At 42.6% G+C, this 23,928-nt stretch overlaps 1 protein-coding gene across 4 annotated transcripts in view; it reads right to left on the minus strand.

The window, feature by feature from the left end:
* Nucleotides 1-21,479, minus strand: part of AFF2 (ALF transcription elongation factor 2) — a 637,776-nt gene extending 616,297 nt beyond the window's left edge. For all 4 annotated transcript variants that reach the window (XM_060182897.1, XM_060182895.1, XM_060182896.1 and 1 more), the window contains exon 1: nt 21,084-21,479. In XM_060182897.1, the coding sequence (XP_060038880.1) occupies nt 21,084-21,130 (47 nt within the window). In that variant the 5' untranslated portion in view covers nt 21,131-21,479. The remainder of the gene's footprint in view (nt 1-21,083) is intronic.
* Nucleotides 21,480-23,928: the final 2,449 nt, after the last annotated feature.

Genomic DNA, 23,928 nt, shown 5'->3' on the forward strand with positions numbered 1-23,928 from the left:
TTGCACATGGAAAGTATTCAGAGGAGTGCCTAACATACAGTAACTGCTCAACACACAGGGGTCATAGTCATCTACTAAGTGTAGACCAATATGGCTATCTTAAGAGATAAACAGAGCTTCTCAAAATACCACATGGTGTGATACTAGTTATTTGGTTCCTTCTCGGAAATCTCCTGCTAGTCTTTTGATCCTCTGGGTTTCCCATACTGTGGCAATTATAGGAGGGAGCTTTTCCTGGACCAAATTTGTAGGATTCTACTTGTCAACACAACTTCTCCTGAAAAACACTGTGTGAAGGAGATAGCTCTCCCAGTTCTAGCAACTCTGAGGATAGAACTGGAACATTCCTCCCAACTTCATCTCTAAGTAGGGTGCTGTGAGTCTCTCCATGTGACTACTGCCCTGAGAAATGAGAGCAAATAAAGCCAGGAGGACTGTACTGAGACCTAGGTGAGGGATAACTGAAACTGAACAACATCTATGCATTCTGGAGGCCTTCAGGGTAGAATTACAACCTCCAGAGTTAAAAGCTCCAGAGAAGTTCTTTTCCTATGTATGATAGAATTTCCACCTCAAATATCAAAAAAAGAAGGAATCAGCTGCCTTTAAAGGTGATTTAATTCTCCTTCCACTTCCTTTTTTTTTTTTGAGGGGAGGGGGGAGGGACTTCAGCACTTTCCAGAAGAAAGACTAGGTTTAAAAGATCCCCTTTAACATCCTTTACAAGTGCAGCCTTGAGACTATACCACTGCTGCATCCACACCGAGCTTCTTTCTCTTTACAACCATACATTTTGTGAATCAATGTGAGATCATTTTTAAAAGTATGCATGAAAAAATGATAAATACTTAAATATACTGAATAGAGGAGTGGATGGGGGCAGGTGGTTGCGCACCTGGTTAAGCACTCATATTACAATGTGCAAGGACCCAGGTTCAAGTCCCTGATGCCCACCTGCAGGGGGAAAGCCTCACAAGTGGTGAAGCAGGGCTGCTGGTGTCTCTCTTTCTCTTTCCCTATCTCCCCTCCCACTCTCAATCTCTCTCTCATATCAAAGAAAATAATAAACACTTTAAAAATACTGAATGGAGGGGTGCACGTTTTATCACTATAGTTAAGATAACTTCATCATCCTTCACCCACTGTCCATTTGTGAGACTTCATAATTACTATTGCACAATGGATATATCAACAAGTATAGCCCAGTTTATCAAAACCAAGCATTACCATGTCCAGGATCTTTCCACTTCACTTAAAATGAAGGTATAATAGATTAATGACTCAAATTCTGAATGTCTACTTAGAGTCTTTAAACTGACCTGGGAATAATCTCTATTAGCCAAAATGGTTTTGGAGCTAGAGCTAGTGGTACAACAAAACAGCTTGCAAGATATGAAGGGTTTCCATCCCCTGAATACACTGGACCCTTTTTGCTGATGAGGAAACAGAACACTTTATCTATTACCCCTTCAAAAACTATATGAAAGAGTCAAGATGTATATTTTTCTTTTGAAAAACACTTCCTTCTGTCCAATCGCCCCAGTCCTACAATGCAGGCTCTTCATTCATGACAATCTTTGAGACATTTTTCTCATAAAATGCACAAATAGTCTTTAGTAAAAAATGAATTAAATGGCTCCAAGAAAGTAATGTTGTTTCTCCCCCTGCTAAATTCTGCCCCATGTTTCCCAAATCTCTAATAAAGGCGGAGTAGGGCTGAAGATTTATCAGATATAACAGCTATGGCTAAAAGGAAGGCAATGAAAAAGTACAGTGATTCCCCCACTATGAATTGTCTTTATTCCAAACACTTTTAACCTTACCCAAGGAAGAGAATGAAATAGTTACTACTAAGCCATTTATGGGAATAAATGTTAGAAATTCAAAAGCTAGTCACAGAAGAGTTGTGGAAGTAGAGGTTTCTTCTCCACTGGCTGCTGCAGCTTCCTAGAGCTCAAAGCATTCTGAGAGAGGTGCCTGAATCCACAGAAAGATACCACACCGCCCAAAATGATCAACACAGGTCACTGAAGCTAGCATTTTTCCATCCTCACCCACAAGCACCCAAAAGAAGCATTAAGGCCACAAGCCCTTCTTTTGAGAATAGAGTCACATCAGAATTACATTCAGGAAACCCAGGTGTGAGGAAAGTGTTTGAATAAACAGCAACTTATCAATGTCCATATCATGACCTAAAGCCCCAACAACTCCCCCACACACCACAACGTACACACACACACACACACACACACACACACACACTCTTTCTCTCTCTCTCTCTCTCTCTCTCTCTCTCTCTCAGACTCACTGGTGTCAAGCCAAATTCACTAGTGAGGTTGTGCTCACTTCCAAACTTTCATGTCCTTTGGTGAAAGGGGGGAAAAAAGGTAAGATGAGGCATACAAAGATGCCTGGAAAGAAAGAAAGAAAGAAAGAAAGAAAGAAAGAAAGAAAGAAAGAAAGAAAGAAAGAAAGAAAGAAAGGAAGGAAGGAAGGAAGAAAGAAAGAAAGAGAGAAAGAAAAGAAGAAAGAAAAACTAACTATAGCATCGCTGTTTTCCTTCTTGTAGTGTTTTGTCTCTGTATATTTAATGTTTTGTTACTGGTATTTACACCTTCTGTGGTTTGCTGGTTGAAGTTGGTAGATGAATGTGTGCCTATGAAACTACAAAAGTCACATTAACCCCACCGGCACCAACTATTTCTGCAAGGTCACATAGGCACATTCATTTTGAGTCCCTGCCCATTTTGAAATCCTATGAACAACAGCAACAACAACAAAAAAGCAATTAATTAAAACTCAGTGAAGATTTATGAGTGGACTCTCTTCCCAAATTTGTCCCTGTAGCTGGCTGAGGCAGTTTAACTAAAACATCTTTGAGAAATGCCATGAAGTCTCTAACTGGCGTATCATTTATGATACCCCTGGGGAGCAGGTCTTGCCTAAGAAAGCCGGGGCCAAGCACCCCATACGGTTCTCATTACCAACAGGAATGTGCCAGGCCAGATGCACTGGGGGTTTTCCAGCTCTGCAAACCCCCCCATCCTGAAAAACCTCATAAATTCTGCAGAATATATTGCCTTTCCCTTGAATTTTTATGATTATGTTCCATTTAAGGAAAACTTACTCCATACTTCATCACTGACCTTCAGTTTTAAGAGTTACCTGATGTCCACAAAACCCTAAGGAACTTTCTCCTAATCAGGGTCTTGACATCCTCGGAATATAAGCTCACAGAGTTGCAGCTGACCATGAGTTTCAAATCTCCCCCTCCTAATTTGGGATCCTATGGCAGGCCAGACAAGTCTCAGAGTTTCTTAGTTGGGCAATTCAACTTCCAGTGTCCATTAAGGCAGGGAACCAAATGGTCACGGGGGCCACCAGAGCATAAAAAGTACTTGGTGTAGGCACTAAAGCTGTATATGCGGTGACACTCCAAAGACAGAGGGGTGGACTCTTCTAGATCAAACACTGTCATAATCACAGTCAAGGGCAGAGACATGACTGGAAATAGTGGCATAGAGGTGGGTACAAGGCCAAAATGCAGTGCTCTGCTACATGTTACCTTCTTTCAGAGAATGGTAGTGTTATTTTACTACATTTATTTCATGACAACACATATTCTAGGGTTGCAAATGTAAGCATTGTCAAGAATGGAATCTTCCAACTAATCCTAATTAAATGGGAATGTCTGTGAACCCTTTGGTCTGCCCTATAGTAGCAGTTGCATTTCTGAATACCACTCTCAAGCCAGATAGTCTTCCCTGCATAGCCCCCAGGCACCCAGAGGCAGAAAAGCAAAGGCTCTGTGGTCCAGTCTCATCTAATGAGATAGGAACACAAACAGAAAGAACCTTCTCTGTTACAAAGGTTTAGGATTAGAATAGACTATGAAGCCAGATTTAATCCTCTACTAAATTAGATTATGAGTAGCAGATAAAATCACAATTTTATTCAATGTGTCATTTATCCCCAGTGACTAATGTATTATTTGTATGAAGTTAAAATTGAGCTTTGAGAAACTATGAAATAAATCAAATGTCCTACTTTCTATAATTTTAACAGACAGATCTCATTAGGGATTCTACTCTGCATAGCTGTTGGTTAAAATCATTGACCAGTATCCTTATAAATTAATCAACTGAGGTAATACTGGCTTGGCTGTCATAGTTGCCTACCAATCTACATTTTGAATTCATGTTACCTTTCCAAGCCTCTAGAAAGAGGTTTTTCAAATTTCTAACTTTTCTACGCAAAGTATATGAGTGATTACGATTGTTGACAAATGCCTGTCTGGCAGAATTGTGCCACAGGGCTCATTTTTCAATAGCATTAGAGTTTTCACTGGCACTTCACTGTAATTTCAAGGGAAGATCCTTACTGGAATCCAAGAATAATTAATGGTTGTCATGATTCTGGATGAGAACTTTGCCCACTTGTGGTCTGCATTTGTGTACACCATTGAAGAGTAAAACTGCTATAGAACTTCAAAACTCAATAATCAAAATGTTTCACTATAGCAAAGTGTGTATATTAGTATTGAATCGTTTATCATATGATCATGAGTCTTGAATTTCTCTTGGACCTTTAGCACTCAGATAAGTTTCAGTTTTGATTCTGTGACATAGTATTTTCAAGCTCCAGATGTACCTAGGGTCTCACATCCTAGCATGTCCTCAACTTCGGAACAATTTAGCTAACTGGATGACTTACTGACACTAAAATGACTAGATTTATATCTCACCTTTTATAGTTCTATCTTCCTGAACTGCATTTGTCACTTTTACCTTTGCAATGTTAGAACAATAATGTTCAGAGTTTTTATTTATTTATTTATTTATTTATTTATAAAAAGGAAACACTGACAAAGCCACTGGTTAAGAGGGGTGCAACTCCACACAATTCCCTCCACCAAAACTCCATATCCCATCCTCTCTCCTCCTCTGGGAGTATGAACCTAGATTAATGAAGCCAAAGGTTTTTTTCAAGACTATTAATTTGAAGGTGCCCATCACATCTACTATGTCGAACTCTGACCAACCTGATGGCCAACTCTGAGGGTGAAGTTTAAAAGACCTATTGCTCAGAGTGCTTGTTCAGTGACTTAAGGTGTATAAATTACGTGATATAACATTCTACAAATACTCTTCTCTTTCCACGGCTATTGGACCATCTGTTTTAGCTCGACATTAGGGAATGAACCAAGGACTCTGTGCGTATACAACGCCACTGAATGGCTTCCATGGTCCAATTTTCATCATTTTTCATATTTAAAATGGAAGAGAGAAAAAGGAGAAAAAGAGAGACCACAGCATGTGCCCACTATTCACAGAGCAACCCCACTACTGGCTATGGTGTTCCGATGGGGTTCCAGGGCTTGAACCCATAACTTCACACATGGTAATGCATACCCTCTACTGAGTGAGATCTCTCCAAGACTGCACAACCATTTTGAGGAGATCATAAAAATCCACACATATGCAAACTTCTTTGCACATTCTTGGGATGAAACTGTAATGTGAATCTTCCAGAGGCATAAATAGAAAACGCGCTTAGTTTAAAAATATATGTTAGGAAAATCCAAATCCTAGGTTAGCGTACAAAGCAGCAACTATTTAAAAAATACACAATATACAAACCACAAGGCATATGGCTTAGAGTAGACAATGCTAGAAATGTGGATAATAGCACTCAGCAAGTATTAAAGGTGTGTTCTTCACCCACCTTCCTTCTTACTAGATGAAAGGCATGATGGTCAACAGCCACGGCACCATCTTTTCTTTCTTTAAAAAAATATTTTAGGGAATCGGGCGGTAGCACAGGGGGTTAAGCACATGTGGCACCAAGCGCAAGGGCTTGCATAAGGATCCCGGTTCAAGCCCCTGGCTCCCCACCTGCAGGGGAATCGCTTCACAGGCGGTGAAGCAGGTCTGCATATGCCTATCTTTCTCTCCCCCTCTTTTCCCCTCCTCTCTTCATATATCTCTGTCCTATCCAACTACAACAACAATAATAATAACTATAACAACAAGGACAACAAAAGGTAATATATACATATTTTAAAAATATATTTTATTTTTTATCATTGGATAGAGATAGAGAGACATTGATAAGGGAGGGGGGACAGAGAGGGAGAGAGACATAGATACACCTGCAGCCCTGCTTCACCACTTGTGAAGCTTTTCCCCTGCAGGTGGGGACCAGGCACTTGAAGCTCTGTCCATCCATGCTGTAACCAGTGCTTAATCAGGTGTGCCACTGCCTTTCCCCTTCTCCACCCCCCGACATTACCTGTACTTTTTTAAAAAAAAATAATATCTGTTTTATTTATTGAATAGTCAAAAATCGAGATGGAAGGGAGGGCTAGAGATGGGGAGAGACAGAGAGATACCTGCAGCACTGCTTCACCACTGGTGAAATTTCCCCCTGTAGGTGGGGATTGGGGGCTCGAAACCAGGTCCTTGCTCATTATAACATGTGCGCTCAACTAGGTGTGCCACCACTCAGCCCCCAGACATTATCTGTCCTAAGACAACATGATGATTCTTACATCACTGCTGTGGATACTGAATACAGATCCACCCCATGGAAAGAAGTGGAAAGAAAAGTGTTTTATTTGAAAGTGAAACGCACATATCTGAGAAAGTAGGGCTTTGGGGAGAGATTATTCTCAACAAAGAATTCCCATAGGACTCCTATCAAAGAAGATGCACATATAGAATATTCAATGCATAATGTTTTATTAAGCATGTTTAGTTGGGAATATTGTACTAAAAATTAAAGCTGTCCCTACCTTCCTGAACACTATGATTTTAGTTCCTTTCTTTGACCTCACTCTTGCACCTCTGAGCTATCACTTAGATCACCCAGAACACTATGCAGGTTATTATTTATATATCTATTCAGTTGTGCAATAAAAAGTAAACACCTGAGTGGCTGAGCAAGTTGTGGTCTATATACACAATGGACTACTACTCAGCTGTAAAAAATGGTGACTTCACCGTTTTCAGCCGATCTTGGATGGACCTTGAAAAAATCATGTTGAGTGAAATAAGTCAGAAACAGAAGGATGAATATGGGATGATCTCACTCTCAGGCTGAAGTTGAAAAACAAGATTAGAAAAGAAAACACAAGTCGAACCTGAAATGGAATTGGAGTATTACACCAAAGTAAAAGACTCTGGGGTGGGTGGGTGGGTGGGGAGAATACAGGTCCATGAAAGATGATGAATGACATAGTGGGGGTTGTATTGTTAAATGGGAATCTGGGGAATGTTATGCATGTACAAACTATTGTATTTACTGTTGAATGTAAAACATTAATTCCCCAATAAAGAAATAAATTATTTAAAAAAAAGTAAACACCAGCTGAGTGCCAGCCATAGTAAGCACAGTGACTGTAGCAACGACAAAATCAACCAGCAGGTTTCTATACCCATCAAGTTCATGTTCTAATCAAGTATGAATTAAGTAAAAGTTCATAGACCAATGACTCTTCATCAAGGCACTGAATCTGGTGCTTATGTCAAACAGTAACAGGCTTGTTTATCTCTTATTTAGTATAAGCATTGGATCAGACATACCTCATATTTGGTTATGGAGCTAAAGCTAATGTTGAACTTTAAATACTAAGGATGAGTAACAAAGCCCTCTTCAACCTCAACTATTGCATGAAACACATGCCACTATTCTCACATCTCTCCCAGGGGACCATAGCCATGGGTATGCAATGAAGTGAGGGATTCACATGAACTGTACACTAACTTCAGTTCTACATCGAATTACCCATGTGGCCTTGAGCAAGCTTCTGAACCCTTGTGTCCCAGTTTCCTTGTCCTATAAAATAGAGAAATCATATAACACAAATTAGAGCCTGTCACATATACAATGTCACCTCAAATGCTTGTTTCCACTTTCCTTGTTAACTTCTTACTGTCCTTTGACACCTACACTTGATATTTTGAGACCCAGCACAGTATCCAAGTGAAGTAAATAAACAAGCTCTTGACTTCATTAATATTTGGATTGTCCTTCTGGATTTTATTTCATTAATATCAAATCTGAATTTGACTATTCTCTTTTTCCTGCTGACATTTTTTGGGCCCTTTGTTGCTCATTTTCTAGTTATTCAGTTGTGATGTTAGGAAGGTTACTTGAGGATTTTTTGTTTGTTTGTTGATATGGGCGTCTATTGCTATAAATTTCCCTTTTAGGGCTTTTTTTTTTTTTTGCCACATCCCACAGGGACTGGTAATTGGTCTCTTCATTTTCATTGTTCTCAAGTAATTTTCTTTTTTTTTCTTTACTTTATTTTTTATTTATTTATAAAAAAGAAGCTTTGACAAAACCATTCCCACCACCAGATCTCCATATCCCATCCCCTCCCCTCATAGCTTTCCTATTCTACAGTCACAGCTAGGAACATTCCAGGCTGCACTAATTGCAGGACCCATCTTCCTCAGATAGCGTATGTTGTCCAACCTCCCTTCAGAGAATGGAACATTCCCTACTATTAGTGATACACATTAAGGGCAAGGTCCTGTAGGGGCCCACAGAGGGGTCATTATGTTGTTCCTGATGGAGATGACCAGTGATAGTGGTGAGAATGGCGGTCTGGTAGTGACTAAAGAGTCATCATTAAAGTACGCCAGTCTCTTGCCCCATTCAGGTTTTGTAGTCCTTTGTCTGACAAGGTTAGCTTTGAAGTGATTGAGGGATGTGTAATAGGAGGTAGGTGAGGAGGGCATCTAGGTCTAAGTAGACACTGTTTCATTAGGTACTTTAAGGTGTCTTTTTATGTCTTTCTACTTGTTTGCTGCATTTATTGAGTCACTGCAAATTATTGTGCCCTTTTGTATATATTTCCTCCTAACTTACGGGTTCATGTACGTATACCCTATCTCATGAGCCCTGGTCTATATCTAGGTTTTGAGGTTTTGTTAGGATGTGCACCACCCAACATGGAATTAAGAAGTTCTATGAGCTAGGAAAGGTCTCACCAGAGTAATGAAGCTGAAGAGTTGACAATCCAAGCCTGACATCTCTGGACACAGTCCTAAGTGAAGCATGCTGAGCTGGTACTGGTTGTATTGCTTAGGTTGGGACCAGCAGATGCAGTATCAGTTGGTATGACTTGAGAGAAGCATGCAGGAGAGTGAGCCCCACCCTAGAGGTTCCTGGACTGGGAGATGTATGGGCTTTAAAGAGAAAGAGGAAGGTTATTATTTTTTTTTTGTCCTGATGATATGGTCTTCCTGTGAGTGGTGGGTTGAGGTCTCCAACTAATACTGTGCTGCTTTCAATGTCTCCCTTAAGGTCAATAATACATACATACATATAAACACTCGCGTGCATGCACACACAAACACACACACACACACATATATATAGTATATATGTATGGAAGATATATTTTTAAGGATGGCCATGCCTTCTTGTTGGATTGATCCTCTGACCAATATGCAGTGTCCATGTTTGCCTCTTTTCACTTTCTTTACCTGAAAGTCCATTTTATCTCATATTAGAATAGATGTTCCTGCCGTTTTGTTTACATTATTGGCTTAGAATACCTCCCTAGTTCCAGCCTGTCACCCAGAGCCTGTTTGTCTGTGTTTCTTTTACCTGGAGACATAGACTAGATGGATGCTACTTTTTAATCCATTCAGTCACTCTGAATCTTTTGACTGGTGAATTCAAAATATTCACATTTAGGGTGATTATTGAGAAATGTGATTTTCTTATAGCCATTATTGTTTTTTATGTTGTTTTATGCTCTTGTTGACTCTTTTTTCCTGTTTGTTTATTTATTTTATGTGGATAGTTTTCTATAATCATACTGCTTAGTGTAAATGTTTCCTATCTGTCTTTGTGCTATATTTTATGCTATATTTTCTTTCAATATGTTCTCTGCTTCTTTACCCTTTTCTTTCTCAGGGATCTAAATAACTTTGGCAGTTCATCTATCTAATGAAGTCTTCTATTTGATGGAGAAGTTCTTCATTTTTCCTAAACCTATCCTACCCAACAGCTTTTACAGATTGTGGTGGTTGTGTCTTCTAGCATTAATATTCTCTTTTTCACATATTTAGTTTACTTCTTAGGCCTCTTCCTTAAGCCTGAACTGCATTCAAAGTGTCCTTCACACCCTGCAGTCATATTTGGAGGTTGGTGGTTTTTTTTTTCTGTACTTTGTAATTCTTCTATAAAATTATCTGTGAGTTCTTCTTGAATCTGTGTCTGTAGGGTAATCACACCTTGATAGGATTTCATAATAAATTTTCTGAACTTAATCTCTCATTGTTCCAGATCTTTGTCTTTCTAATAATTCAGAGTTTCTGTCAGTGTTATTGTACATTTCTGTTGACACATTTAGCATGGCTTTTGGTGTGCCAGCAGGAGGTGCTGTAGCAAAAGTGTTGGATTTCCAGGTCTATATGTTTGGGTGGGGGTGATATTTAATCTTGAGTCACCAGGCATGTTTAGTGTGTATGATGCCTATATAGACTCTCCTTATTGTGGTTCCATCTTCTGGGGTGGGGTGGGGGGTAACAACATGGTAAACTTCATTTCTCCTGAGTATTCAGATAGAAACTGGTATTTATTACCCTAGGGTGGTTCCAATGCCTATGTAGCCCATGCAGGATATGTTCGCTGTCAGGCTTTCGCCATAAATTCTGTGGTCCTTGTGGGCAGTTCAATATCTTGACACCTCTGAATTCAGAGTTTAAGGCCCCCCAAATTCCCTTCCTTTCTTCTTCTGGCCATGTACTCTGTTTTCCAAGTACCAGAATATCATCAGATGCCACTGAGCACAGCTTATAAAGTCTTGAGAGCCCTTCTCTCACTCCTTTTCTATCCAAAGATCATACCTGCCTGTACTTATTGTGGATACGTAAGTTAATTAAGAAGTCACAGTTGTAAATTGGTGAGTTTTTATGATATATATTTTTAAACAGTTGTTGTTTTAACTCAATCCCAGAGTGAAACACTGCAGCTGTTAATCCCTTGCTAGGCTGCCAGAGTTGGCTGGGATTTATTTTTGTAGCCAGCTCTGGGAGCCTGAGCTGATCAAAGAGCTTTAACTTTAACCACATTTAAAAAAAATTTTATTTATAAAAAGGAAGCACTGACAGAAACCATAGGATAAGAGGGGTACAACTCCAAATAATTCCCACCACCAGAACTCCATATCCCATCCCCTCCCTTGATAGCTTTCCTATTCTTTAACCCTCTGGGAGTATGGACCCAGGGTCACTATGGGGTACAGAAGGTGGAAGGTCTGGCTTCTGTAATTGTTTCCCCGCCAGCATGGGTGTTGGCAGGTCGATCCATACTCCCAGCCTGCCTCTCTTTCCCTAGTGGGGTGAGGCCCTGGGGAAGCGGAGCTCCAGGACACATTGGTGGGTTCTTCTGCCCAGAGAAGTCTGATTGGCATCATGTTAGCATCTAGAACCTGTTTTTTGTTTGTTTGTTTAAACATCAGGGAGTCTTTGTGGGTGGTTCAATATTCTGTTCTCCCTCAGTTCACAGGTTAAGCACCCAGAGCCATCTTCCTGCCACTAGTCATATACTTTGCTGGGTAACTCCCAGTTAGGTGCCATCAATCAGTAAGTAAGGCTTCTTGAATTCTGAGACTCTCTCCCTCACTCCTTTTCCAACCACTGGCCACAAGTGCTGCACTCACCTGTGGCTTAGTAAGTTTCTGAAGAAATCCCAGTTATATTTTATTGAGCTTTCAGGTGAGGTTTTGTTGCTTTTTATAGTTTATCAGGGTGAACAATCTGAAACAGCTCCTACTCCTATGGAGCCCAAGCTTTCCCTTATAATTTCTTTGAAAAAAGTTCACACAAGTATTTAGATAGCCTAGCCAGTTGAAATAGTTGTCAAGATTTGGGAAGTTGTCCCTTGGCAAATGGAAGTCAGTTTCAATGAGAACTGTCCATACACTCAGCAAAACTGAACCTTAACAATTGTGTGAAGAACATGAGTTATTGTCAAACCAGATAACTTAAGGGTCAAATCAACTGTTTAATAGCTGGTGCTAGCTGCTCCCTAACTTTCTGAATGATCTGAATATCTGACTTTCCATTTTACTTTATACAAGGCTATTAAAATGAAAAGTGTATCTAGGGTCTTGGCAAGGACTAACTCTCCACCTCTAGCTTCTATTATTTCTTTCTCACCCTCTCCTTGAATTCCAGCTTGACATAAATGCATGTCACACTATTGCCCCAGATCTCTCACTACATCTGGATGCCAAGTTAGTGAGTCCATGTCATCTTGTACATTCCTTCCATATTTCCTTAAAAGTAAAAGCAAGGCACTAGGCATACTGTAGGTGCATAACAGAAACACTTCTTCATTGAGTTGGACTAGGACACACAGACTCTCCAGATAGTATTGTCTCTTGTGTGTATGTTCTTGAATAAGTCATTTTCCCATCCTAGATTCTGGACTAGACTATCCTTAAGAACTCTTCACCCTTGAAGCACTAGGTTCAAAGAATTGATTAATGTCTTTGATCTAGATCCACATATTTTTCAAGTAAATAAATAATGGCTAATTGATGAGACCTTTCTCCGATTCTATGACAGTTCATCAGAAACATCCATCACAATGGAGTTTAATTTACTTATTGTAGCTGTGCCATCCTGGCATGAAACAATCAGTCCCTTTGGAAAATGAATTTATTAAGAAATTATTTCACATCATGGAGAGAGAAATAAAGGTTGTGTGGTTACATTTTTCATTGTATAACATATAGTTAGACTGTCACATACATATTATTTCAGCCACAAGGTTGAGATGACCTCAGGGCGTGCTCTTTCTGCCTGGTGAGATCTAGTCATAGGGCCAACAAGATAGCAGTCTCTAGTGAAACTTCTTCCAGTGGTTATTAAAATCAAGAGTACAATGTCAGTACTATTGTAAGATAAAATAGAGTCTCTATTTTTATTTATATATTAAAGACACATAGTTTCAGTGTTATTTCGTGAAAATGGCTGCCGACAAAATGCAAAAGCAGACTTCAAGAGAATGGTGTAATCAAAGCCACCAAGTGAACCAGTATCTGCCACTGAGATTGGTCTCTCACTGGAGATAGAGTGTGTAGAGAGCTATTATTTGAAAATCTAACAAAACAAACCAATCTTCCTAGGCTAGAAGTAATGTGTTTTTATCTTTTCCTTTCTTTCCATCAAAAGGAACACTGGAAAAATAAACAGATGAGTGATTTTGAGTCTGTCATGAAAACAAAACCTGTTTCCTTAGCTTATTTCCCAATGGGTGGTGTTTACACCTTCATAGACTATACATGCTTACTGATGAACAAAACCAAAGATTAATTTGAATCATGGGATGATTTTCTTTTCTAAATGAAGAAAAATGTACAGGTCTACAAAACATCATTCTATAAACTAAGCAATCCATAATCAAAACCAGCTTCTAGCTGTAGTAGTATTGTCATCCCTGCTTCAATCCTGCCATTTTATTTAAGCACTGAGATAATTTTTCTCAGCTCAGTAAGTAGGTGGATGCTAGCAGCTGAGGTCATTGAAAAAGATGTACTTTATAATAAATCCAACAATTCAGAACATCGCCTTTTCCATAGTATAAAGTGTGTCTTGCTTTGAACGTGCATATAAAATTTCATTAAAGTGCAACATAAAAGTTTTACATTAGAAGAACCTGGTGCTAGACCTTTGTTTAACAGTCATGATAATTTATGACATGGCTCTGCTACAGTTAAGTAGAAAAACAGCCTTCTCGTGATGAAATACAAGTCATAAAGACTGAAACTCAAGGAAAGCTGGAGGAATCCCAATTCTCCCATCACTCAATTCTTCTTCAGACTTTTGTCACACATTCTTCCTTAACATTCTCCTTACGGATAAAGACACAAAACCAATCTGTTCACTCCTTTACCCTATGCCTTAAAAGTTATATTTCTCAATTCTCACACATCCATATAATTCACCCACATCCAATTTTTTTTAATTACACCAACAGAGAACATAGGTTCTAATTTTGCTTTTTCCTAGTAAGCTTCTTTTGTGGCTACTGTTTGTTCTAGTCATTTTCTGGAGGAAAAAAAGAGATCAAACTAGCTAAGAGACATTCAAAAGATAACAATCAAACATGCAGAGGGTTGACATTATCACCAGGATTTACTGAGCAACTATCTTTAAAATGTATGTGTGGGGGAAGTCGGGCCATAGCACAGTGGGTTAAGAGCACTTGGTGCAAAGCACAAGGATCCCAGTTCAAGCCCCCGGCTCTCGACCTGCAGGGGAGTCGCTTCACAGGCAGTGAAGCAGATCTGCAGGTGTCTATCTTTCTCTCCCCTTCTCTGTCTTCCCCTCCTCTCTCCAATTCTCTCTGTCCTAAGGACGACATCAAGAACAACAATAATAATAACTACAACAACAATAAAAAACAAGGGCCAAAAAACAGAAAATAAATAACATAAAAAAGTTAAAGAGAATGTATGTGTGGTTGACTAAAACAGACTTTGAGTTGATGGGATTCTTAACATCAATCAAGAGAAGTTTATTTGGCACTTGTAATGGAAAAGGTGTTATGCTAGATGATAGCCACTAGGAAGCAATGTGGATATGTAAACATACTAAACATAAACAACTTAATGTGACAATGAAGGTACAGTGAAAAGAGCAACAAACACCACTTGCTGTTGCAAACATAGGCAAATTACTTAACCTCTCTGAACTTAAGTTTTTTCTTATATACAATAGAGCTGCGGGTGCCAGTCCTGACAAACCCCTGTAACTAATAGCAGATCAAAACAAATAGTAGATGTGACAAATTACAAAGTTTTAAAAAGAATTCTTACCTACCTTCTATTCCTATTTCTTGAGGCTTCAAATCGGTTAGACACATATGCCATAATCTTTATGTCCAAGTGTCAAATCTTGAAAATCAGGGCATTCAAATTTAAATGCCAAGTGTTTGAGAACTAAACTTTTGCAATATAGTGATATGCAGATATAGTATATAGATAAATTAGATATAGATATAATTTCCATTTCATATATTTTCATTAATGGGACATCTATGTGAATTTCCCTTTTTTTAATTACAAGGGGGAAAAAAAGCAGAATTCCCTTGCTAATTGATTACATGGTACTTCTAGAGAATATTTTATGCAAGTAGAGTGAGCAATCCAACACATTTTTTTAGTGTTAGCTAAATGCTCAGACCCATGTGGTAACAACAACAACAACAACAACAAAAAGGCAGGCTGTGTGTGTGTGTGTGTGTGTGTGTGTGTGTGTGTGTGTGTGTGTGTGTGTAAAGGCATCTGACCTGGAAATGAAGAGATGTGGATTTCTGACCTAGGTCTATAACTAAGCAGCCTGAGTGAGCCTATCCAAGGATGGGTTTGCTCATCTGCAAAATGGGAAGAACACCTGCATGTCCTGATTCACGAAGACCACGTGAAATGATTTCTGGGACAGCACTGCACATGTTGGGGAGCCTCTGAAAGTATATCAGTTCAATAGTGCAGGTTCTGGGGGAGTCAGTTCCTTCTAGGCTAGAAGCTGGGTTGCATCAGTGAGTGTCTAGTGATCCTGTTACTTCATCTGTAAACCAGAGGTCATAGCAGGTCCTAGTTCATAAAGCTGTCTGAAGGATGGAATGAGATTGAGCATTGAAAGCACTGAATCACTGAATCTTGAGGCACAGCAAAAGTCCTGAAATAATAGTAGCAGTGATGACTAAGTGTTCTACACACAAAGGCAAAATAAATGCACAGGGCCATGAAAAGAGTTTCTTTAAGTTATACTCTTGAATTCCTTAATCAGTGATGCATTTCTTCTGATAATATGTAAACAACATTCTAAAATCTCTTTATATCACAGATGGTAAAATGGATAAAATTAAAAGTGAAAATGTAGTCAATATACCCATTGTTTTGGCTATAGGACAAGCTCATCAAGTTTGGCTTCCATTTATGAAGTAAAATCTACAACTGTAAAGTCATAGAACTAATGCTTCTTGGTTCTATAAATGACCATCTTCCATTTTCCATGCAAGAAACTATAGTAGCTAAGAATGATGGGTATGGAATAAGGGTTCAACTCATTAAATCCCTTTCTATTCAACGATAATTAGCATGTTTAAATACAATATAATTTTTAACCATCTACAAAATGCTTAAATGTTTGGATTCTCATTTGTATCTATAATAAGAGATTCATTTTTGGGGTTGTCTTTCTCAATCTTGATTTGTATATTTTAAAGTCATTAAATGCTTGACTGAATCATTAGCAAAACAATTCATATATCATTAAACTGATTCCTAAAGTGGGATAATTTTCTTCTTTGTCCAATAGGCTTGTGTTTTTGGACTTACTGAAAAAGCTTTGATTCTTTGGAGGGAGTTACTGAGTGGGTTCAGTGGGGGAGGCCATATCACCAGCTCATATCACTTATGGAGTCTCTCCTCTCCATATACTCCCCTAAGACATAACCCCAAGTGGGTCCCTAAGTGAAGAGACCAATCTCACAGGAGAAGGCAAACTTCTTGAATAAGGGAAACAGCAGAGTTATTAGCTTTTAATGGAAGACAGGGATGCATTGGATCGACCTTCTCGTGGGGCATCCTGTGAGTACCCATTTATTGGGGAAACTGACGATCCTTCCTAGCCGACTGAATCCACATGGATCCCAGTCACTTTCAAAGCCAGCAACAAGCAGCTCCTGACAGCCTTCAACCTGACACTGTTGACTGGCTACGGAAGAAGGGCAAACGCTAGAAGAAGAAATGGAAGACAGAGGGGAAGGGGGAAGATTAAGTGGATGGAGCTAGAGAAGGAGAAATTCTGACAATCTGAGTGTCTTATTCCAAACAGAGGCCAGCCATCCTTGCATCCCTAGTGTCCCTTGATGAGAAAGGCCATGCCTTCTCTTCTCTTCTCTTCTCTTCTCTTCTCTTCTCTTCTCTTCTCTTCTCTTCTCTTCTCTTCTCTACTCTTCTCTCCCTCTCCCTCTCCCTCTCCCTCTCCCTCTCCCTCTCTCCCTCCCTCCCTCCCTCCCTCCCTCCCTCCCTCTCTCCCTCTCTCCCTCTCTCCCTCTCTCCCTCTCTCCCTCTCTCCCTCTCTCTTTGGCTCTCTCACCCACTTTCCCATTCAGAAGCAGACCTATCACACCACAAAGGTGCCAGGAAGACCTGCCTGATTGGAGTTGAACACTTTATTTTGTCTGAGAGCAAGGAGCTTACACACACACACACACACACACACACACACACACACACACACACACACACGGGAAAGAAGTTTGGGCACCAGGGCTGTCTTCACCCATGAGAAGCCTGGCCATCACATGGCCTCTTCCCAGTCCTGACAGTCCCCCACAGACCTTTGAACTTTCTATTTGTGTAACAGTTTAGTGAGTTTAAGCCTCTTCCTGTACAACTGCCCTGTTTGCAAGCTTGCCTCTAATTAGGCTACTTGTGAGACATCACATAAAAACTACAAACAATTGATGTCCTCCTTCCAGAGAACAACCAGTTAGGGCCTCAAGGGCTGAACAACAATTTTCATGAGGCTTTCAAACATTTCTATTGTGCTAGCATGTTGGTTCCCTTTTCAGCTGCATATTTCAGAATGGAGTCCTTTCTGGATGGTATGTCTTTTCATAAAAAAAAAAAAAGAAAGAAAGAAAGAAAGAAAGAAAGAAAGAAAGAAAGAAAGAAAGAAAGAAGGTAAGCATCCCCACAAAGAAACTTAGCCTGCCACAAAGCATTTCATCATCGATTTGGGGAAGGGGAGGCTTAGGGCACGGAAAGAGTGCATGCTCTGGAGGCCCTCTGGTTTTGCCTCTTCTTCCCTTAACTTGGGAATTAATAGCATCTCCACTGCTAGCAACACATGTCCAAATCAAGTCACATGACCGCCAGACATCTCAAGCACTCGTTTTCTGGGAACTACAGGCAATTCCATGCGATGATTTAAATGATCAGATTTGGGATTTTTTTTTTTACCTCATCTTTTTTGTAAGAGAAAGTATGTGTGTTTGGGGCCAGACAGACACACATCTGTGCCTTCCTGGTCTTTCACATAGTAGTGAATATTAAACTCAAGACTCAGGTGAACAGTATTCATTCATCCAGGAATGATAAAGAACTTAGGAATGATAAAGAACTTGGGTTTTGGCCATTTAAGTGAGTCCAGAGCATGACCCATTACAAGACTGGCAGTGTGTGAAACCCATGTCTGTGTTCCAGCCAGCACAGAGGACTCCCAAACACTACACACACAACAACCACATACACACATAATACCCACATACACACACACACACACACACACACACACACACACACACACACACACACACACTTACACTTCAGTGTCATCCCTACTCCCACCTCAACATTTTCAGCCATCCTGATAAATGGCTTTGTTTATAAATGGACAGGCACTTTTTTTTTACTCCAGGCAAATGTTTGCAAATAAAACATATGCCTATATGTATAAAATATGTGTGTCTTCATTATGCCTAGGAAAATGAGGGGCTTTTTTTTGGTTCATTTTACCAGCCTAATCTTCTTGTCTTTTCTTTTTCTTTCTTTTCTCTCTCTCTTTTTTTTTTTTTGGTCAAGACAATCTTCTAGGTTTTTAGTAGAGAGTTCAGAGATTTTTGTTGTTCCACAAGTAAACATGGAGGGAACATCCAATGTAAATGAGAAGCTTAACTTTGGTGGTAGGTTTTTCCTTCCTTGCACCTGAGGGGTAGGGAGGCAGCAGATGCCACCTCATGAACCCACTACTAACTCCCAAAGAAGAATAATCAACACATAGAGAACATGTCACTGGCCTGCTTCAGATGGCCAAGGAGAGTGTGGCAAGGCACAGTTCTCCAGGCAAAACATCCACAACTGGCACATGCCTGTTTCTTTGCTCTGTCAGGGCAGATAAAACACTGAAGCAAAAAAGAATTCTGAATGTTTACTAACACAGGTGCCTAAGGAAGCTTGCCCTGCACAAGCTGACAGTCAGAAGGAGCAATTTTCCTAGAAATAGGTGTACAGAGGGAGAAGGCAGGTTTATGGAGGCAGGCACGCTATACTAATTAACTGGTATGTCAAATAATCCCCAGGTTGTATCCAAGTCTACATGCTTTTTCACTGATGTGACATAGTAAGGGATTTAGAGAACAACTGATTTTGCTAAGCGAGCGCTCTACCATTTGAGCTAATTCTCCAGCTCTCTGATTTTGCGTTTTCTGTAAGATAAGATAGGAAGAAAGACTTCAAAAAAGGGGGGGTGAATCTTCCTGAAAAAATGAAATAAAATCTGAAGAGACCATTCCCATGAAATACACAACTGCCTGTACTCAAGATAAAACAGAAATTGAAAGACTCCAACAAGCAAGCCTCTAAAATTCTAATACCGTGTATATATTTAACATTTGAATTACACCCGCAAAATCAATTATAGCAATGCCTGTTAAATTAATTATGTTACCCAGACTATATATTAGGCAAATTTTATGCAAATACTAATGCTATAGTTATCAGTTGTCTGCAAAATCAATCAACGAAGCAGAGTAAACGCTTTGTGGGAGAGCATGATATTCAACTGAGCAGTGATTTTATTGTGATCTTTACTTTTAAATAAAACCAGTATGGTTATTTTTTAATACCATAATGTGAAGGTTTTCTACTGAGCTTACAAAATCCTTCATGCCATTAAAAATGTCTTACAGATTAATTGTGCTACAGTGAAATGTGTGGCTTCGAGGATCTGCTAGGAATTGTTGTAAAATAAAATGTATTTAAGTTCTGATTATCTTGGATTTGCGACGAAAGGACTCATGATTGGCATAATGAAGCCACTGGCTAAGCTTATGACCTTTTTGTAAGGGAGGAAATTGCCCAAAATATCACATTAGCAAGGGAAATCCTTGTAAAAATGCACAGCATTCATAGTCAACGGCCACTAGTAGTTTACCATTGCAAAAGATCCCGCACAATCGTTCAGTAAGGCAAGACCATTCTAAATACATTTTTTAAAGGAATTAACAAGAGTGGGATGTGAAGTCGCTTACCACCCAGTTCTCTCCCATCTAACCCCAGATGTAGGAGGTGGGGGCAGCTGGGGGTCTGTCGACTGGCACGTTAAGATATCATGGCAAATTCAGCATTTTAAGGTTTGCTACAGAAGGTAAAGTTTCTTTCTCATTTTTTAAGTGAATAGATGGAGAGAGAGAGAGAGATCGCTATTTACGCACAAGCACGCGTGCATCACTCGACAGGAACAACTTTCCGGCTCTCCCGTCACCTCTGCACCATCCTCACCCACCTCTTAGCGACAAGTTTATGGGGTTTGGGGCAGAGCGCACTAAACCGCGATGCCTCCCAGCTCCAGGCGGACGGACGGAGGTCCAGAGGTCCAGCCTCTAATTAACTGAGCATCCACGTCTCAGCAGCAGACTTGAGGGGCCAACTTAGAAAACCTTCAGCCTAGGAGGAAGAGCCCAGTTGACCCAGTTGACCTGGACCCGGGGCCCCCGTCGCCGCGGCCCCTGGAGCAACCAAGCTGCGCCAGGGCGCTGAGCCCTGGAGCTGGGGACGGAGGTGGCGACGGGGGCGGTGGCCACCGCGGGAGCGAGGGGGTCTGGGACCACCGTGCCCAGACAGTCCCCGGACGCTGGGCACCTGGAAAGTTAAAGCATTTCGGGCAGGCAGCATCGGGGCGCCAGAAGCCTGGCCTGGCCAGCCCTTAGTGAATCCAGGTCCCGGGGGTCCCCTGCAGCAAGCACCCCATGAAATCAGGACCTAAGCAACTCTTTGGACCAGGAGTGCCAGGTGCGGGCGCGGTGGCGCCCCGCATCCATCCCTGTGTCCGCACCTCCTCCCAGGGCACCGAACTAGGAGACGTCTGGGCGGCGAGCCCTGAGGTGGAGAAGGAAGGGCAAGTAGGGGGGAGGGGGGCATCAGGGGCGCCCCCGCCGCGGCCCAGGCTCTTCTTAACAAAGGCAAGCAGCCCAGCCCGGCCCGGGGACCCGCGCGAGGCAGGAAGGTTTTTTAGGGGGTGGCCCCCCGAAAGGACACCTACCACTGCTGCTCCAAGTCCCAGTCCCGGAAAAAGTCGAATAGATCCATAGCGGCGGGCGGCGGTGGGCCAGGCGTCCTACTGGGCTGCGGGGTTGCGTTGCTGGCGCTCCGTGCGGCTGCTGGCGGGGCTCCTGGGCCGACTCCCCGGGCCTCCCGCGCGGCTAAAAGTGCCCGCGCCGCATGGGCGGTGGCGGGGCCGGGCGCGGGGCTGGGGCGGCAGCGGCGGCGGCGGGTGCCTGGGGGCTCCGCAGGCTGAGCGGCTCCCGCACGCCCGGCGCCCCGACGCTGCGGGCTGGGGCCGGCGGGGCCGCCCGGCTGGCGGCTGCAGGCTGCCGGGGCGTTGGCGCGGGAGCCAGGCGGCGCGGGCACGGGCGGCACCGGAGGCACCGGCGGCGGCACAGGCGGCAGCGGCGGCCGCGGCAGCATCACACACTCACACTCGCGGGGGCGGAGCCTGGGCGGCCCGAAGCCGCGACATGGAGCCGCGCCGAGCTTGGCCAGGATCTGGAGGGGGCGACCCACCCCCTCTGTCAAAATCAGCTGCTGCCAGCCTCAGCTGAGCTGAGGACCCCGCGCCACATTCGGGGGGCGGGGTCGTGGACCCTGTCCCGGGACATGGCGCTTGGACAAGGGACCCTCCCCCCGGGGGTGAACCCCCACCTAAGCAAGATGCCAACTGCCAGACCCTAGCAGCTCTGCGAGCTGCTCCCGCAGGGGTGAACTGCTAAGGCCCCCCAACATTTGAACAAACTTTGGAAGAGCAGAGCCTCCCCACACCTCCCTGCAAACGCGGGGCTGGCATGGGGGGAAGGGGATGGTGGTCACCTTCATGGGCCTGGCTCACAGCAGTGTGGCCCTGGTGGCTGGATGGGTGTGCACCTATTAGGGCCTCAAAGGAATGGACTCTGGATTCCCTAGGCCTCCCCACTGAGCACACACACACCCTGGGGTTCCTGAGTGCACTGGTGAGAGCAGCAAGGTGGCCATGCTCCTTTTGCCAGCACAGACACACACTCCTGGGGCAAAATCCTGGCACTTCCCTCCTCTTGGAAATGGCAGAGGCACTGCTGGTTTCCTGGCCACTGTGACACCAGCAGGCTGCTGTTATCCCTAGCCTGGCTCCCCCTTGCAGCCTGCAGTCTCCCCCCTCTATCCCTCCACAGCTGCCCCTGGACCAGGGTGGGGCCAGTGCAGTTAGCAAAAGGCCTTCCAGCCCATGAGACAGAGGGGTGTCTGAAACGACTGGATGGTTCTGGAAATTCCAGAGCAGGAGTCCCCCAGAAACTCAGCCATCTCATTAGCCTTCTTCCTCTTCCTATATAGACAGAACCTTACTGCTGCAGGATTGAGACCCTCTGACTAGGAGTCTCCAAAGAAAAGCAGAAGACAGATCACTGGCCAGGCACCCCGCCAGATCCACTCTCTCTGAGGCTCATGCTTCCCACCTGCATAGAAAGAGACACACTTCAGCTGCCATGGAGCTCCTTTGCTCTGGCTCACAGTCTCAAGAGCAACCCAAGCAGTTTTTTTTCTTTACCTTTTCTTGCAGAAGAAACTGAGGCAGTGAGATGTCTAACATTTATTTCTCTTTAGGACAGGTACCAGTTCTAATTAGATTCTGAGAAGCAGGTAGAAGGTGTTAGTACAGTTTTCAGAAGTGAATGGTGTTTCAGTCTGCACCTGAAGAGGTTGACATGCTCATCCTATCACATCCTTTATATGACAAAGAGTGCTCACACACTGGAGCATCTAGTATCCAGTGAGGCTCTGTTCAAATGTTTGTTTCGCTAAGGATCAAGTTCTTAGGGAATACTCATTGACTGCGAGTCAACCAATTGGCAGTCCAAGGCAGACATTTCTAACTGTTTTGTTAGGCTGGCTGCTTGTCAGCTCCTCTGGTCAAAAGATCCTGGGTGAGAGACCAATTGAAGATACTGTGTGTGTGTGGGGGGGGGCATTTCCCAATGATCTGTATACCACCCGGAGTTGCAATCTTCAGCTCTGAACTGTGATCCCTTTAGGCAAGAGGAGCTTGCAATCCATAACAGCCAATCTGCTATGCCCTTCATAAGTGATCCTTAACATGAGCCGCTTGACAATTCCTGAAGGAAAACTAGAGCATCTATGATTGACATTTACATGGTGATCATGGTCGCTTTGAATCACAGTCATTTTTCTTCCACAGATTATATTGATTGAGGAAAGACAAAGGCAAAATCCAGTATGTAAAGAAAAGAATTCTATCTGAATTAAAGCTGCGCCTTTAAGAGTTCTGGACCCCCATCACCACAGTGGGGCACATTCTTTCCAATCAGCAGGAGGACAGAGCAGAAGCAGAAGGAGCCGGCAAGAGGCAGCACTCTGAACAGAAGTGCCTGGGGAAGGAGAGAAGAAACAAGTGGAACTGGCTGCTGCTTCAAATTTAGGGCTGGGGCTTTCCCTTTCTTGCATCGAAACCAAGTAGGAAGGCTGGGATGGGCTAGGTCACAGGAGCTCCCACTCCCAGGGCCACCTGAGAGCCACTGCTCTAGAGGGACAGGCCATCACCAAGACCAGTCTGCCCACCCCCCTGAAGCCCAGTGTGGCTCACTGTCTGAACATCAGCTGCTGCACAGTGCAGAAGTGGCACCTTCTCTAATTTAATTTAGGTGTACTTCCTCCCTTCCTCCTCTTCCTGCCCATCCCTGCCTCTGGCAGGGCCAGCAACATTAGAACTAGGCTCTTTAGAGAACTTGCAGACATGTATCCAAGCTGAGCCTCCATCATCAAGCTAGCAGGAGGGAAGAAGGAAGTTTGCAGGGAGCACAATAACCACAGGAAATAAAAAGGCTGCACTCGGCTTCAGT

This window comes from Erinaceus europaeus, chromosome X, assembly GCF_950295315.1.
Source record: "Erinaceus europaeus chromosome X, mEriEur2.1, whole genome shotgun sequence".
Lineage (NCBI taxonomy): Eukaryota > Metazoa > Chordata > Mammalia > Eulipotyphla > Erinaceidae > Erinaceus > Erinaceus europaeus.